An 18,655-nucleotide genomic window follows, 5' to 3' on the forward strand; every position below is an offset into this window, starting at 1 on the left:
AGTATTTTAAAGATGTAATTCTACCGTGTTCTGCCTTGCATTGTTTGTGAGAAGTCTATCATTCTTATTTTTCGTTACTCTATGTACAATGTGTCTTTTTAACATTTTTGCTTTATATCTTTTTAAAGTAATTTATGATATGCCTTGATGTAGTTTTGTTTATTATTATTATTGTATTTGGAGTTTGTTGAGCTGCTTTGGTCATGCATATTAGGTAGGTGATTGGAAGTTATTCCACAGCTCATTGATGCTCTTCATATTTTTTGTCAGTCTGTATCTGTGCTTAATATTGGAGAGTTTCTATTGTTATAACTTAAAGTTCATTAATCATTTTTTCTGTAGTGTCTAATTCATTAATTCTATCCAGTGTATTTTTCATGTCATTGTTTCTGAAAATATACGTCATACTCATAATAACTTTGAATGTTCTTATCTACGAATTTTATCATCTGTGTCGAGTTGAAGTTTGTTTCAGTTGGTTGATTTTTCTTTTCATCATGGCTCCTATTTTTCTGCTGCTTTTCTTGCCTGGTGATCTTTGGCTAGCTGTTAGACATTGTATATTTTACTCTGTTGAGTGCTGAATGTATTTGTGTTCTTACAAACATTTTTGAACTTTGTTCTCAAATATAATTGAATCACTTGGAAATGGCTTGATATTTTTGAGCCTTCTTTTTCATTTTTGTTAGGTGGGCCCACAGCAGCATTTAGTCTAGGACTAATTTTTCTACATTATTGAAGCAATACTCATCTGAAATTTTTGCCTGAAGCTGAAGGAATTAAAACACTTCCCATCCCCTGCCCCCACCTTGGTTGTTGGGAACACAAACTATTCTTGCCTTTTGTGAGCTCTAGAGAATCATTTTCTCTGTTCCTTTCATGTGGTTTATTACCTGGCCTCAGGTGGTTTTCTCATACTCAAGTACTAATTAGTATTTAAGTGAAGACTCAGAAGACCCTCTGTGGATCTCTGGTCTTCTCTTTTCTCTTTGATATTCTGTGCTGTGAACTTCAACCTTCTTGACTTTCCTGGACTCCTAATTCTGTTGCTTCAGCTCAGGGACACTGCTGGACTCCACTTGGATTTCCCCTTCTCCCTTCCTGTAGTCTGGAAATGCTCAAGAGGGAGTTAAGTTGGGGCAATTGTAGGGCCCACCTATTTGTTCTCTCAGGGTTCACTGTCCTCTACTGCCAGATGTCAGAGTTTGAAAACCATTGTTCATATATTTTTGTCTGGTTTTTAGTTGTTGTAGGTGGGTGCGTAAATTCAGTCCTTATTATTTCAAATGTCTTTGGTGATGTGGAAGTCCCTAAAGTAAAGACTTGAGACAATATTACTATGTTGCCACTGGGGGAATAATTTAATGATTTTGATCAAGAAAGTTAGCATGATGAACTTTGACTTTGCAGAGCTTATTTCCATACTGCCAGATGCTTGAACATGCTGGAGTGAAGAGAAACAGGAAGCAGGGAGGTGAGGTGGTAAGGCTGCTGCTGTCATCCAGGTGAAAGATAATGAGAGTGAACTCCTGGAGTGATTGGGAATGTGCTGGGGTGAGAGCACATTTGAGAGGTATTTGGAGATGCAGACTTGAGAAGGTTTTCTTTTTTTTTTTTAAAGATTTTATTTATTTATTCATGATAGTCACACACACACACACACAGAGAGAGAGAGAGAGAGAGGCAGAGACACAGAGACACAGGCAGAGGGAGAAGTAGGCTCCATGCAGGGAGCCCGACGCGGGATTGAATCCCGGGTCTCCAGGATTGCGCCCTGGGCCAAAGGCAGGCGCCAAACCGCTGCGCCACCCAGGAATCCCTTGAGAAAGTTTTCTTATTAGAAATGTTGGTATGCAACTATATGTAGATTTTAAAGCATTTCAGATTGCCTTTTGTTCTTTCTTTACTGTTATTAAAGACATTTTATTAAGCAAGAAGATGCAGTCTGAAGAGCTTCACAAAATGCAAAATCATAGTTTTTTTTTTTTTTTTTTTTTCAAAATCATAGTTTTAATTTCAGTTTGTACTTTTCTATTTTTCTTAATCCTGACATTTATTCTCTAAATCATTGAATTTATACACTATCAGTGAATTTTCAGTTTAATAGAGACTAAAGTTGTGTAGCTATTGTTGACTTAATATTTTTAATGGTATACTTTATTCTCTATGTATTCTGTTCAATTTTAAATGCATTCTTTTTCACTTCTGTAAAAGCCCATGGGCTCTTTGCTAAATATAACTCTGGAAAAAAATAGTTTGTGTGTTCTAAATAAACCTATTGAATAATAGGAGATTATACTGGAAAATCAGAAAATCACATTACATTCCTACCTAAATTTTTGAATAACCACAAAAGGCTTATTTCAGTTGAAATAAACAGACTTCTTTGATTAAATGCTAAATGGATCAAATATGAAAGCCTTTTGTGAAGTGATTTCCTGCATGCTTTCATTTCAGTGAATGACCAGTTTTTATTTTCTTTATCCTTTGAAAATTGGTCTATACTGACACAATCAGATCTACTTATTTTGATGAACTTCAATTTTCTAGTTGATTTTTTTTTTAGCATTATAGCATAAGTCTTATGGTAACCAGGTAAACAACATTTAAACAATTATCATTTGCTAAAAAGCAGATTTTGTAAATCAAGAATGGGAAGTTTGGGACTTGCCAATTGAATATGATCCTCATCTTAATTTTTTTTTATAATTTATTTATTTATTCATAGACACACACACACACAGAGGCAGAGACACAGGCAGAGGGAGAAGCAGGCTCCATTCAGGGAACCTGACGTGGGACTCGATCCCGGGTCTCCAGGATCACACCCTGGGCTGCAGGTGGCGCTAAACCGCTGCGCCACCGGGGCTGCCTCCTCATCTTAATTTTACCTATAAACAGGTAAATTAAGTTTCTGTTGGTCAGAGTCTATCCTACGAAGAAGCGTAAGACAATTATATGTACCTGAAAGGTCAGAATTTCTGATTTTCTAGAATTGTGCTTTTGCTTTAGTCATTTCCCCTGAGGTAGCATTCTCAATGAAATAGAGAACAGGTGTTAGGCATAAGCCTGAAGTTCCAAGCAGATTGTATCGGTATAGAATGCAATAATAGGGTTGGTACCAATGTCAGTAATGTGTATATAGCATGTTTTGGCCAAGACTTTTTTTTTTTTTTTTTAAAGATTTTATTTATTTACTCATGAGAGACACACAGAGGGAAAGAGGCAGGGACACAGGCAGAGGGAGAAGCAGGCTCCACGCAGGGAGCCCGATGTGGGACTCGATCCCGGGTCTCCAGGATCACGCCCTGAGCCGGAGGCAGCGCCAAACCACTGAGCCACCCGGGCTGCCCCAGCCAAGACTTTTTCTAAATAGAAATTCTGACTCCAGTTGGTAAATTAAAAAAATTTTTTTTTTTGTTGTGGTAAATTAAAAATTTAATCAGGCCTATACCAGTATTAATGAAGTTTTTTGAGAAAATATTCTCTGGAGGAACTTCTTGAGCAATTTTTTAATGTAACACAAATACTTTCCATTTTTTTCAGTTTTTGTTTTCCTTACTGAAATTGTTATTAGAAGTTTATCAATACCCATCAAACTGTTAACTTAAAATGGTTACATTTTATGATATGTATGTCCTAACTAAAAACCAAAACAAAAAAATGAGTGATATAAATATGGTGGGTAACAGACATAGGATGTAAAAAGTGAATGTGCTGGGCTGACTAAAGAAATTTCACAGAGATATAAGTTTAGTTTGAAACACCTTTGTATAGATATATGATAGCATCAAAATGTGTTTAAAAAAAGATTTACATCTTTCATTCAAAAGTAACTTCAATAATCAAGAGTCCTTTGGTCACCAGAAGACCTAATATGACAGACACCAAGCTTCACTGTTAGCGAGAGCAGCAGTTCTCTACATCGTATCAGTTAGATTAGTAATCTCCAGTATTCAGCTCTGAGTACCACTCAGACAAACTGACACAAACTCATTTTGTTATAATCATGATGTTAATAGTCATCATTGTCATCATTAATAACATTTATATAGTGTTTACCATATGCCAAACACTTGTTGAAATGCCTTACATGTATGTTAACTTACATTTTTTTCATAAGAATGCCAATACGTAGCTAATAGTATCCCTTTTTAATGATAGGGAAAAAATGAAGCACAGAGAGGTAATATAATTTTCCCAGAGTCACATAGCAAATAAATATGGAACTAGATTAGGATGCAGGTAGTGTAGATCCTGAGTCCGTGTTCTTAATAATGTAAAAAATATATATATGGGATCCACAGGACAAATTGAAAATATTTAGAGTTGAAAAAGAAGATTGGGGCATTGAGGAGGGGCATAGAGGAGGAGACAGGGGGACAAGATATTTGTTAGCTGTATTCAAATATGTGACTTATGGCTGCAACTGTACAGTCTCTGCTTTTGTCGTCCAGTGGTATTTTCTCTATGTGTTTGTGTCTTTTTTTTAAAGATTATTTATTTATTTATTAGAGCAAAAGCATGAGAACAGGAGCAGGGGGGAGGGGAAGAGGGAGCAGGAGAAGGAGACTCCCCACTGAGCAGGGAGCCCAATGCAAGACTGGATCCCAGGACCCTGGGATCATGCCCTGAGCCAAAAGTAGACACTTAACTGACTGAGCCACCCAGATACCTTATTTCTCTGTTTTTTATTACCAGGGTACTTGTCATTGGATTAGGGCACACCCTAATCAATTGTCACCTTATCTTAACTGATCATATCTTCTAAGACTATATTTCCAAATAAGGTTTCATTTTGAGGTATTAGGTGGACATAACTCTTTGGGGTACGTTATTCAACCTGGTGTACCTAAAAACTAAACACATTTCCTGTCTTTAGGGATTTAAAATTTTTCAGATTCATCTAAAGATACCTATCTATTTTGTGATGAAAAACTGAAAGATATATATAGAGAGAACCAGAAAAGAGAGATAACTAATCTTAAATTTTAACAGTCACAATTATCTTCTCAGTTTTAATTCACTTATTATATTTAGTGTCATTTTTAAAATAAAAGAATATGATAAATTATGATAACATACACATAATTAAATATTTCATATATCAATTTCTCAGAAAGATTTTCTGCTATTATGATCATCCAAAGATAAGATAGGCTGCCCTGAGATATTGAACATTTGTGTTGCAATACCTGTCCAAACACAGACTAAAAGAGCATGGTGAAATATAGGAGGAATGTATATATTATAGATGAATTGTGTCAAGGTTCTTTCCAGACTCTTTTTCATCCTTCCATAGATTCTGATAGATTCCATTTTCAATGTAGGCGAAATTTAAAGAAGATCTGTTTCTCTCAGATTATCTTAACTCTGGTAACAGAAGTGTATAAATACCATTGCAATGAAAATAAAATTTTCATCACTCTTAAAAGGTCTCTTGCACCCTTGTCATTCAAATAAACTTTTGGGGTTCTTTTGTTTTCATGTCAGCTGTTCTCAAGCCATTATTATTGCTTCCTTCTTAACTCTTGCACAGATGCTGATACTTTGCAGGCTTTGTGGATGTTAGTAATTTTCCTCCAGTTGCAGTACTGGAGGAAATGTAAATGTCCATGAGGTTTTGGTTGTGCCATCTTCTTTTTCAAATTGTAAAAAACATATAGCACATAACGTAAACCATCTTAAACATTAAGTATATGGTATAGTAGTCTTAATATATGTATGTATACTATAGCAGATTGTTTTATGACATAGCCCTAGAACTTTTTCATCTTGCAAAACTGAATTTCTTTACTAACTGAACTACACCTCCCCTTTCCACTCTGCCCAGGTCCCCTTGGCAATTACTATTTTACTTTCTGTTTCTCAGAGTTGACTTCTTTAGTGGAAGTGGAATCATGCAGTATTTTTTTTTTTTTTGTAATTTTCTATTATTTAGCCTAATGTCCTCAAAGCCCATCCATATTGTAGCATATTCTTAAGGCTGAATAATATTCCATTGTATGTATATACCACATTTTCTTTATCTATTCATTTTTTTTTGCTTTGTTTTGTTTTAGAGAGTGGGAGAAGAGGGGGAGGGGAAAGGAGAGGGAGAGTGCAGACTCCACACCCAGCGTGGAGCTGATGTGGGGCTTGATCTCATAACCCTGAGATCATGACTTCAGGCAAAATCAAGTCTGACGCTTAGCTGACTGAACACCTGGGTGCCCCTCTCCATTCATCTGCTAACGGATGTTTTGGTTACCTTCAACTCTTGTCTATTGTGAATAATGCTGCAGTGAACACGGATGTGCAAATACCTTTTTGAGATAAATTCATTTGGATGCATAGCTGGGCATAGGATTGCTAGATCATATGGTGATTTGGGTTTTTTGTTTTGTTCTGTTTTGTTTTGTTTGTTTGTTTTGAGGTACTTCCATACTGTTTTTCATAATGGCTGCAGTCATTTTACCTTCTAGACAATAGTGCAAAAGGGTTCCAGTTTCTCTGCATTCTCACTAATAGTTTATATTTTCTGGATTTTTGATAGAGGCCATCCTAACCTATGTGAACTGATATCTCATTGTGGTTTTGATTTGCATTTTTCTAATAATTTGTGGTGTTGAACATCTTTTTTATATAGTGTTAGCTGTTTATATTTCTTCTTTGCAGAAAGGTCTATTTAAGCCCTTGCCTATTTTTTTTTTTATTGGATTACTTGGCTTTTGTTAAGTTGTAGGAGTTCCTTTTTAAAAAATGTTTATTTATTTTAGAGGGAGGGAGAGAGAGAGAGAGAGCGCACAAGCAGGGGAGGGCAGGGAGAGAGGGGGAAAGAGAACCTTGAGCAGACTCCCTGCTGAGTGCAGAGCCCAGTGCAGGGCTCCATCTCACAACCCTGAGATCATTACCTGACTGGAAATCAAGAGTTCGACGCTCAATCGACTGAGCCACCCAGGCCGCTCAGTTGTAGGAGTTCTTTATCTATTCCAGGTATTAACCCCTTAACAGGTATATGGTTTGCAAATATTTTCTCCCTTTTTTTTTTTTTTTGCAGGATATAATTCATGGTGTTGAGTGTGTCCTCTGCTGCACAGGTGTTTTTAGTTTAGATGTCTATTTTTGCTTTTGTTTGATGTTTTATCTGAGATATCATTGCCAAATTCAGTGTTATGAAGCTTTTCTACTAGGTTTTCTTCTTAGGAGTTTTATAGTTTCAGATCTTAAGTGGAGGTCTTTAAGCCATTTTGAGTTAATTTTTGTATATGGCATAAGATAAGAGTCCATCTTCATTCTGTCACATGTGGATGTTTGGTTTTCCCAGTACCACTTGTCAAAAGACTATTCTTTCCATATCGTATAGCCATGGCACCTTTGTTAAAGATCACTTGATCGTATACATGAGGGTTTATTTTTGGGCTATCTGTTTCATTGGTCTTTATGTCTTGTTTTCATGACAGTTCAGTTGTGCTATTTTGATGCTGCTTGTTTTAATTAATTGAGGAATAATTGATATATAACCTTATATTAGTTTTGGATGTACAACATAATGACTCAATATTTATATTGTGAGATGATCACGATAAATCTATTTCTGGGGGGTCATTTAATATTTATTGTCTTAGCAACTTTCAAATATGTAGTATAATATTATTAAAGATAGTCACCGTGCTGCACATTATATCCTCATGACTTACTCATTTTATAACTGGAAATTCGTAATTTTTGACTCTCTTTATCTGTTCTTCCCTTCTACCTCCCTCCCACCCAACCTCTGGCAAATAATCTGTTCCTGTGTCTATGAGCTTGCTTTATTTTTTTTTCAATTTCCCATATACTTAAGGTCATATGGTATTTGTTTTTCTTTGAACTTCTTTTACTTAGCGTAATACCCTCAAAGTCCATTCATCTTTTTGCAAATGGCAAGATTTCTTTCTTTCTGTGGTTGAATAATATTCCATTGTGTGTGTGTGCGCACTCACACACACACACCACTTTATCCATTCATCTGCAGGTGGACAGTGAGGTTTTCGATTTTGGCTATTATAAATAATGTTGCAGTGAACATGGGATGCATATACCTTTTTGAGCTAGTGTTTTCTTTCTTTTTTTTTTTTTTTTTTTTTTTCAGATAAATACCCTGAAGTGGAATTGCTGGATCATATATGGTAGTTCTAGTTTTAATTTTTTGAGGAAACTCTATATTGTTTTCCATAGTAACTGCACCAATTTAGCTTTCCACTAGTAGTGTACAAGAGTTCCCTTTTCTCTACATACTTGCCAACACTTGTTTTCGCCTTTTTGTTTTTTGTTTTGTCTTTTTGATCATATGCTTACTGCCTATATTTTCTTCTAGGAGTTTTATGTTTTAGATTTTATGTTTAAGTCTTTAATCCGGGATCCCTGGGTGGCGCAGCGGTTTGGCGCCTGCCTTTGGCCCAGGGCGCGATCCTGGAGACCCGGGATCGAATCCCACATCGGGCTCTCGGTGCATGGAGCCTGCTTCTCCCTCTGCCTGTGTCTCTGCCTCTCCCTCTTTCTCTCTCTGTGACTATCATAAATAAATTAAAAAAAAAAAAAAAAAAAAGTCTTTAATCCATTTTGACTTGATTTTTATGTATAGTCTAAGATGGTGGTTCAGTTTAATTTCTTTTGCATATAACTGTCTAGTTTTCCCAGCACCATTTATTGAAGAGAATGTCCTTTTCCCACCACATATTCTTGGTTCCTTTGTTGTAAATTAATTGACCATGTATGTATAGGTTTATTTTTGGGTTCTCTATTCTCTTTCATTGATCTATGTATCTTTTTTAATGCTAATACCATACTATCTTGATTACTATAGCTTTGTAATATAGTTTGAAATCAAGGAGTGTGATGCCTCCAGCTTTGTTCTTTCTAATCATTGCTTTGGCTATTCAGGGTCTTTTGTGGTTTCACACAAATTTTAGGATTGTTTGTTCTATTTCTGTAAAATATGTCATTGGAATTTTGATAGGGTTTGCATTGAATTTGTGGATTGCTTTGGGTAGTATGGGAATTTTAACAATATTCTTCCACTAGTGAGCATGGAAAACCTTTCTATTTATTTGTATCTTCTTTTATTTCTTCTATCAGTGTCTTTTTTTAATTAAGATTTTATTTATTCATGACAGACACACACAGAGAGAGACAGAGACACAAGTAGGGGGAGAAGCAGGCTCCGTGCAGGGAGCCTGATGTGGGACTCCATCCCAGATCTCCAGGATCACACCCTGGGCTGAAGGTGGAGCCAAACGGCCAGGCCACCGGGGCTGCCCCTTCTATCAGTGTCTTGTAGTTTTTAGTATACAGGTCTTTTTTCCCCCTGATTAAATTTATTCCTAGGTATTTTATTCTCTTTGCTATAATTGTAAATGGGTTATTTTCCTAATTTCTCTTTCTAGTAGTTTTTAAAATTAGTGTAGAGAAATACATTAGATTTTCATGTATTTTCTATCCTCAACATTACTGAATTTGTTGATTAGTTCTAACTTTTTTTTTTTTTTATGGAGCCTTTAGGGTTTTCTTATGTATAATGTTATATATTATATAATATTATATAAGTGACATAATATTATGTAATTTGCAAATAGTGACAGTTTTACCTCTTCTTTACCAATTTAGATGTCTTTTATTTCTTTTTTTGTTGCCTAGTTGCTCTGACTGGGATTTCTAATATGATGTTGAATAAAAGTGGCAAGAGCAGGCATCTTCATCTCGTTTGTGATCTTGGAGGAAAAGCGTTCAGCTTTTTACTGTTGAGTATGGTGTTAGCTGTGGGATTATCATATATGCCCTTTATTATATTGAGGGACATTCCTTCTTTACCCACCTGTTGATAATTTTTATCATAAATAGAGGTTGAAAAGACCTTATTCAACTTATACTTGAAAGTTAGTATAACTTTCCCTATTTTCCATTACCCCTCAGTTTAGTGCTAAGTGAAAAATCTAGACAGAGAAAGACAAATACCCTTCATTATTAATAGAGCTAAATAAGCTTTTGTTTTTACATGTAAATAATAATAAATTTAGTTTGAAATGTGTTAGCTAGTCAGAAAGTCTATACTTAAATTCCCACAATTTGGGGTACCTGGGTGGCTCAGTGGTTGAGCATCTGCTTTTGGCTTGGGTCATGATCCCAGGGTTCTGGGATCGAGTCCTGCATCAGGCTCCCTGCAGGGCACTTGCTTCTTCCTCTGCCTTTGTCTTTGCCTATCTCTGTGTCTCTCATGAATAAATAAACACAATCTTAAAAAAAAATTCCCGCAGTTTTTTCATGAATATCTTTGCAATATTGAAATATAATACAGGACTGAATATAAAGTTTGCTAGGTGTATAAATCGTCTAAAAAACAAAGTCATTGTGAGAAGTCTTCATGTGTGCATCCTGCACTTATAGACAATTTTATTATTTTTTTATTTTTTATTTTTTAATTTTTTTTATTATTATTATTTTTTAAATTTATTTATGATAGGCACACAGTGAGAGAGAGAGAGGCAGAGACACAGGCAGAGGGAGAAGCAGGCTCCATGCACCCGGAGCCCGATGTGGGATTGGATCCCGGATCTCCAGGATCGCGCCCTGGGTCAAAGGCAGGCGCTAAACCGCTGCGCCACCCAGGGATCCCTATTTTTTTATTTTTTAAAGATTTATTTATTTATGATAGAGAGAGAGAGAGAGGCAGAGACACAGGAGGAGGGAGAAGCAGACTCCATGCCAGGAGCCTGACGTGGGACTCGATCCTGGGACTCCAGGATCGCACCCTGGGCCAAAGGCAGGCGCTAAACCGCTGAGCCACCCAGGGATCCCCCTTATAGACAATTTTAAATTGCCTTTTTAAAAATTGCTTTTTAAGCCATGAAAGAATGTCAGCTTTTAAGCTTTTTCTTTTGGATACTCCCTTATTTTTAAATTTGGATTCTCGTAAGTTTACATTTCTTATCCTTGGGCTTAAATGATGCTGCTATTATGTCAAAATAGAAGTAAGAAATAGCTCTGTTCCAAAATGTGGAATTTTTTAGTTTGGAATTTTTTAGTCTGTCTCTGATTTCATTAGACTCATGACCTGATTTCTAAACAATATGGTTTTCTTTCCTAATCTTTACTGTCGTTATACTGCGCCTGCATCTGCCCTTTTATTTGTATTTCAAAAACCTCAATTCAAATTCTAAATATTCTCACAGCAAGTTTTATCCTTCTCTTCTTAGCACCTAATACAAGTTATTGTTGAATAAATGAATTTTTATAATAGTTTGCCAGTTTTTCTGCATTTGTTCTCTTAACCATTCTGCGTGGTTTCCTACACTAGAAAATTTGGTAGTTTGATCTAAAATCTCGGGTATGATCATTGCTTTCTGTGGCAAATCATTCTGTTTTTTGATAATTGTCATTCTTAGAAGGTTCTCCCTTTATATTGACTCAAAAATAACTTCTCTGTATTATATCTTTTACTCTAGTCTGCTTCACTTCATCTTCTTTCATGTTATAGCTCTTCGGGTATTTGGAGCACAATATATATTTATTTGCTTTTCCTGCTTTTCAAGTTTTTTAAAAATTTTTTTTAAAAACAATTTTATTTATTTATTCATGAGAGACAGAGACATAGGCAGAGGGAGAAGCAGACTCTCCGTGGGGAGCCTGATGGCGGACTCAATCTTAGGACGCTGAGATCACAATCTGAGCCACAGGCAGAGATGCTCAACCGCTGAGCCACCCAGGCATGCTTCTTTTTAAGTTTTCTGACTAAATCTTTTGTTTTCAGATCTTTTACCAGTTTGAAAGATGATTTATCAGGGTGCTTGTTATAATGTATGCTAGTTTGGATTCTTTAGCGAGAATTAATATGGACCTGTTCATTCTAGTGAGGGAAAGGTATCATAAAAATACCTCAGAAGTTTGGTAACAGGCATTATAGTGCTGCCAGAGTTTACTGGAGGTAGAACTTAGCTTTCTCTTGTCGCATCTCTGCTTCCTTCTACGTATGTATACTCTTAACTTGTTTTTGTTGGCAAGTCTGCCTAGAGTTTCTCTTGTTCTGTAACTTTGGTTTTACACATGACCGTGGTTGCCTGACCTTTCTCTACATCATGGCAAGTCTTGATACATTTTTTTTGACTGCTTTAGTCTCCCATTTTTCCTGTCCAAAATTCCCTACCAGAAGGATTTGATTTATCTAGCATACCTCTTATAGCTAGGTCATTCTGGTCATAAGTTGCTTGCCAGTTTATAGATGCCCTTGCCCACTTAACAGTCCCATTTATTTATTCAACAATTATTTTGTTAAGTATCTAATAAATACCAGGAATTATTCTAAGTGCCTAGGATACATAGGTAAACAAAGCAGAACAAAAATCATTGTTTTCATTCTAGTGAGATGAGATAGACAAGTAACAGTAAATATAATAACCAAATAAAGGATTTAGTAATTTCTTTCTGGCTGGTGAGAAGAGTAGTAGGATTGTATGCTCTTGAATGTGACTGCTGCCCTTCCTTGAACTGTGAGTGATGCCATTTTTGATAGAAAAGGATGTGAACAGATGCATATCACACAGAATGGCTATTGTAGATAACATCTGATCTAATTTAGATAGGCATATCATAGAAAAAGATTTAGTGAATTATATATTAGAGTAGCATCTCTCAAATTTCAGAGTCTACATTAAACTAGGCAGTGTATATTTTATATATCTGTAGTCTAAGCACACACAGAAGGTACTCAACTAATTTTTGTCAATTGGTACAAACAACAAATACCAAACATCCTGTTTTGTGTAGAGCAGAGTTTTATATCTCTCTGCCAAATTGATCACTACTCAGTCAATAGTTCTTCTGCAGATATACTTCTTCCTTATAGCTACTGGCAATGCCATACGTATCGTATATTAGTTAGCAGTCCCAGAGAACACTGTTGGGCTCTTCTGGAGTCATTGGCTACCACTAGAAGAGTCACTTTGTAAGGGGACTGATAGATGGTTGGATCATTCTGGGTCACTTGCTAATCCTTGTGGCTGAGCTGGGTGGCCCGCAGCCATACCAGGACCCAGGGGAAAGTGGGTTACCAAACATAAAGGAGGGAAAAGTGTGCCTGACCACACCAGTATTTCCTCACCCTTCCTAAATTTGTTTTGGACACTTTGTCTAGTATATATATTTTTTTCAAAGAAAAGCATTTCCAAATGTGCTGGTGTTCTGCTGAACATCCCCCTTTTAATATATTAACTACATTCAGTTATCATTGAATCATTTCTTAATTTTATGATTTTATGGGATAGGAGAAGAGGGACTGGAAAGAAAACATGAAGGCACCGATTAATAACTGCCCCTTCCTTTTCCAGTGTAGTTGCATACAATGCAGTGGACAATCAATTTTGTCTGCCTAATGTCTCTCCTTTGTAGGAAGTAGTCTTTCTTTTAAGCAATTTCTTCATCTCCTACCCAGTAACTGAGCCCCATTTAATATACGGTGCAAATAAGAGCTGCTTCCACAGCCACTCTGATTGACATGGCATACTTTATTTCTGGACGTAGGGATTAGTCCACAGTGGACATCTGACTCCAGGACACTTTTCCCTCACTGTGGCTTGCTTCTCAATGTAAAATGCCATCTTCTTAGCATTCTTATGTACAATAGTATTGCCTTTAGAATAAGTGCTGGGTAAAATATATAAACTAGAAAAAGAAAATGAGTTTAAATATTCAGACTAAATGCTTAAAAATCAAGAAACAAGAATCAAACAATGCTTGTTTGCTTTTTAGAGCACCTTCATAAGTTCCTCGAAACCTGGTAGCTGCAGCAATTTATATATTTGAAAACTAAGTTATTGTAGCTCTTTGCACATTTTATTTGTAGCGAAATATTATTTACCATTTTTATTTGTCATTTTCTAACCTAATTTCTATTTACAGATAACATTCATATAACTGAAGTCATATCACTCATGAATCGTATTTCTGTGTATATTTAGAAATGTTATGTCAGTATTTCAAACTGAGCTTTCATGTTATTGAAACACTGCATACCATTTTTTTTTTTTTTAAGATTTTATTTATTCATTCATTCAAGAGAGACACAGAGTGAGAGAGAGAGGCAGAGACACAGGCAGAGGGAGAAGAAGGCTCCATGCAGGGAGCCCCATATGGGACTCCATCCTGGGTCTTCAGGATCAGGCCTTGGGCTGAAGGCGGTACTAAACCGCTGAGCCACCCGGGCTGCCCTGCATATCATTTTAAAATCAGTAAATATGTTGCTTCTGGAGAACTTTTGAATGTTATGCTGCTGCCAAAGAAGGACTTTTAATCTCTCAAATTGACAGTAATTAAAACAAACAAATGTTTAGAGTAACAATAGTTGGTAAGAATGTGGTGAAAATGCTAGTCTTAAAGAATTTACAGAATGTAAAAAGACTGTTGGATGTCTTTTTGTGGCCCCCATGGCTTTGTGCTAGTTGTAAAATTTTTCATTCTCTTTGACCCAGTAGTTGTATATCTAAGAATTTTTCTGGGGTGGGGTGCCTGGGTGGCTCAGTTGGTTAAGCATCTGCCTTTGGCTCAGGTCATGATCCCAGGTCGAGCCCTGAATGAGGTTCCCTGCTCAGCAGAGTCTGCTTCTCCTCCTCCCTTAGTAGCTCCCTCTGCTTTTATGTGCTCTTTTTCTCTCTCTCTGTCAAATAAATAAAATCTTTAAAAAAAAAATAATTTGAGGGGAGAAAGGGAGGTGGGGACAAAGATTTATATAGAAAGATGCTTTTGTAGCATTATTTATAGTAGTGAGAAACTAAAAAAATGTATGTTTAATATCAAAGACTTATTGTGAAATATTAAGTAATAAATGAATAGAAAAAGCTAGGATTTAGTATGATCTCAATTCTGTAGAAAATAATACATGTATACAAAAACACTTGAGAGATAATTGTCTAAAATATTAACAGTAATTTTCTCCAGCTGTGGAATTATGGGTGATTTCCTCTTTATATTTTTATGTATTTAAAAATTTTTCTGCAGTTAACACTTATTTTTATAATTAGTAAAAATTAATATGATAAAATATTTCTTGAGCTTAAAATACATTGCATATCACTCTCAGAGCTGAATAAACAGTATGTGGATACTTTGTTAATTATAAGATAAATAACATGCATTTATCTCTTTTTAAAAATACAGGGAGATGTGAGTTTAAAATAATTTCTGTCAATATTAACAAATTCATTAAAATTAACATTTAACTCGGCATGAACTAAATGCCAGACATTCAGGTTGCTCTGTGCTTGGGGATACAAAGATGATACTGAAAGAAAGAAAAAGCTTACTCTCATTTCTTTTAGAAAGTTTTCTGTAGTGTTCTCTGCCATGCTGTGTTAGGTTTCCTTCTATCCTTGTACTTAGCATGGTATAATGAAATTATCAGCTTATTTGTTTGTTTCTCTTAATAATTATGAGTTTCTTGAGGATAGGAGCCATGTCTTCATTTGTTTATCTCCTACTTAGCAGTTTGTTGAATTTAACTGTTTGCCATGTCAGAAGTGTTTGTTTGATGTAGATTTTGAAAAAATGAGTGCCTATGATAGATCACTTTTAATTTAGTTTACCTTGAATTATATCCTTCATTCCCTTACAATGATGGATATAAGAATGCAGTTGTTTGTTTAATTAAGGATGTTTTTATTTTGCCTTTTTCAAATGTGATCTCATTTTTAGAACACAGTAGTAGTGAGTTGTTCAGTTAAATGAATTTAACTTTTTATTTATCTTTTAAAGTTAAAGATTTGGCCATAAAGTGATTGAACTCTAGATGAGGGGCAAAGGGGAAGTTCAATTTACAGAGAGAGGGTGATAGATGAAGGCAGATAATTTTTTAAATTAACAAATTGAATAAGGTGTTTAAGTCTCACTTAAGTTAGGTAGACAAATAATCAGTATTGTTGCTTTCACTACAAAGTCAACAGGGACAAAATATAAAATATGTAAGCACCTGATGCTCTTTAAAAAGTATAGCAAAAAGTAATTTAGAGGGATCCCTGGGTGGCGCAGCGGATTGGCGCCTGCCTTTGGCCCAGGGCACGATCCTGGAGACCCGGGATCGAATCCCACATCAGGCTCCCAGTGCATGGAGCCTGCTTCTCCCTCTGCCTATGTCTCTGCTTCTCTCTCTCTCTCTCTCTCTCTCTCTGTGACTATCATAAATAAATAAAAAATTAAAAAAAAAAGTAATTTAGATCTACCATGTACTTTTCATCCCTAAATTACTCAGAGATTATATCTCCAGTGTTGAACTATTCTTTTTTTTTTTTTAACATTTTATTTATTTATGAGAGAGAGAGAGAGAGAGAGAGAGAGGCGTCCCAAGTTGATCTATTCTTTAGAATCACAGGATAATTTTAAAACAGTGGTATTATAGACTGGTGGTTTTCAACCAGGGACAGTTTAGCCCACTCTTCCCAGGACATTTGGCAATGTTTGGAGATGTTTTTGGTTGTAATGACTTGACAGTGATGGTGGGTTGAGGCAAAGGTGCTGCTAAACTAAATATCCTAGAGAGAACAGGCCCTCTCCCACCCCCAACACACAACAAAGGATTATCTGGCCGAAAATGTCAATAGTGCTGATGTTGAGAAACCCTGCTTAGGCAATTGTCAAGCTCTCATACCACTCTAAAAATCCTTATTTTACCGGTAATAGTGCTTATGTACCCCATAACTGAAGCTTAGTGCTAATAGTCCCATTTCAGTTGTCACTCAAGATTACTTTGTCTCGGGACACCCAGGTGGCTCAGTCGTTGAGCATCTGCCTTCGGCTCTGGGAGTGATCCCGGGATCCTGGGATCGAGTTCCGCCTCGGGCTCCCTGCAGGGAGCCTGCTTCTCCCTCTGTCTTTGTCTCTGCCTCTCTCTCTGTGTCTCTTATGAATAATTAAATAAAATCTTAAAAAAAAAAAAGTTTACTTTGTTTCCCTAGAAGAGTTTTAAAAATTTCAACCCGAGATACTGAGAAGATTGCTTTCTTTATTGGGAACAGGAGCAATTCTTCCATGGTATGGTAGAGGCTCTAGATTTTAGTGCCTCTGTTTATTTTTCCTAGCTTTTCATATGTGTCACTCTTTTGAGAATCAATAGGATAGAGATTGCTTGTTATTTCAGTATTATGTTTAGAAGGTAAATACTTTTGTGTCCTTTAAAACTTGAGAATATTTAATATATTGATTTATTCAATAAATACTCATTTATAAATAAATATTGATATAACAAGTATTAAGATTTTTTTGTAGTGTATAACTAATTCACTTTGATTTTAATAGGGTCAGGAGCAGGTCTCGGGAAAATAATCCAGAGATTTCCACAAAAGGACTGGGATGATACACCTTTTCCACAGGGAATTGAATTGGTAAGTTAGTATTGCTTTATTGTGCTTTTATAATGACACTTTCCTTTTTATGTTACATTTATAGTTTTATTTATTTTATAGTTACTGTTAAATGATTTGGTAATTTAACTGTAACATGTTACTAGAAATAATACCTCTGCTTCCAAGTATAGTAACCTTTGAATATATTGATTCTGATACGATTCAATCAATATATTGATTCTACTGTGAAATACTGTAGAAATTAACTCCTATAAGCATCAAGGCCAGATATAGGCCTAACCAAATTTTAGTCTAATTGAAGGTGATCTGGCTCAGTCCTAAGTGGTTTGTTGATTCCAAGGTGGTCGTGTTTTACATGGAAAAAAAATTATAGTGTTTTACAGGGAAAATGCTTGTTTTGCTATTCTTTTCTCATTTAAGCTTCTTTCTAATATTAAAGATGAAATCGATGATCTTTATGTACATGGAAACTGTCAAATTCCTCTGATTCGCTAGTGAAAGTCTTAGCCTAGTAGCTTCAGTGATATTGTGTCACAAAACAAATAATTATTATATTTTTGTTTGAAAAATTTCAGGTTATTGTTTTGGTGTAAACTAAACAAAAACAGACACCTCTCCCCTTCACCTCTCGAAGGTTGGTTTAATGATCACCAGTCATGTTCAGTTTGGTCTTGAAATCACAAATTTGAATTCTTTTTAGCTACATGATCTGCAGATTGCTTTATAATAGTGCAGTTAAACTGCTTTATTTTTGTCAGTCATTTTTAAAGGAATTTAACAGTTGAACACATAATTTGGATGGTCAGGACATTCTGTTGACAGATCCATGGTGGTAAAATGAGGGACTGGAAAGAGGAGTACTAAAGCATTTTTTTAAAAAAAGATTTTATTTATTTATTCATGAGAGACAGAGAGAGGCAGAGACACAGGCAGAGGGAGAAGCAGGCTCCATGCGGGGAGCCCAATGTGGGATTCAATCCCGGGACTCCAGGATCATGACCTGAGCCGAAGGTGGACACTTAACTGCAGAGCCACCCAGGCGTCCCTAAAGTATTTTATTTTATTTTATTTTATTTTATTTTATTTTATTTTATTTTATTTTATTTTATTTATTTATTTATTTTTAAAGATTTTATTTATTTATTCATGAGACACAGAGAGAGAGAGAGAGAGAGAGGCAGAGACACAGGTAGAGAGAGGAGAAGCAGGCTCCATGCACGGAGCCCGATGCGGGACTCGATCCCAGGACTCCAGGATCACACCCTGGGCCAAAGGCAGACGCTCAACCACTG

The 18,655-nt window shown here is 35.8% G+C and overlaps 1 protein-coding gene across 3 annotated transcripts in view; it reads left to right on the forward strand.

The window, feature by feature from the left end:
- Positions 1–18,655, forward strand: part of SBF2 (SET binding factor 2) — a 453,884-nt gene that overhangs the window by 69,152 nt on the left and 366,077 nt on the right. For all 3 annotated transcript variants that reach the window (XM_072794105.1, XM_072794106.1, XM_072794107.1), the window contains exon 2: positions 17,296–17,381. In XM_072794105.1, the coding sequence (XP_072650206.1) occupies positions 17,296–17,381 (86 nt within the window). The remainder of the gene's footprint in view (positions 1–17,295; positions 17,382–18,655) is intronic.

The sequence above is a fragment of the Canis lupus genome, chromosome 23, assembly GCF_048164855.1.
Source record: "Canis lupus baileyi chromosome 23, mCanLup2.hap1, whole genome shotgun sequence".
Lineage (NCBI taxonomy): Eukaryota > Metazoa > Chordata > Mammalia > Carnivora > Canidae > Canis > Canis lupus.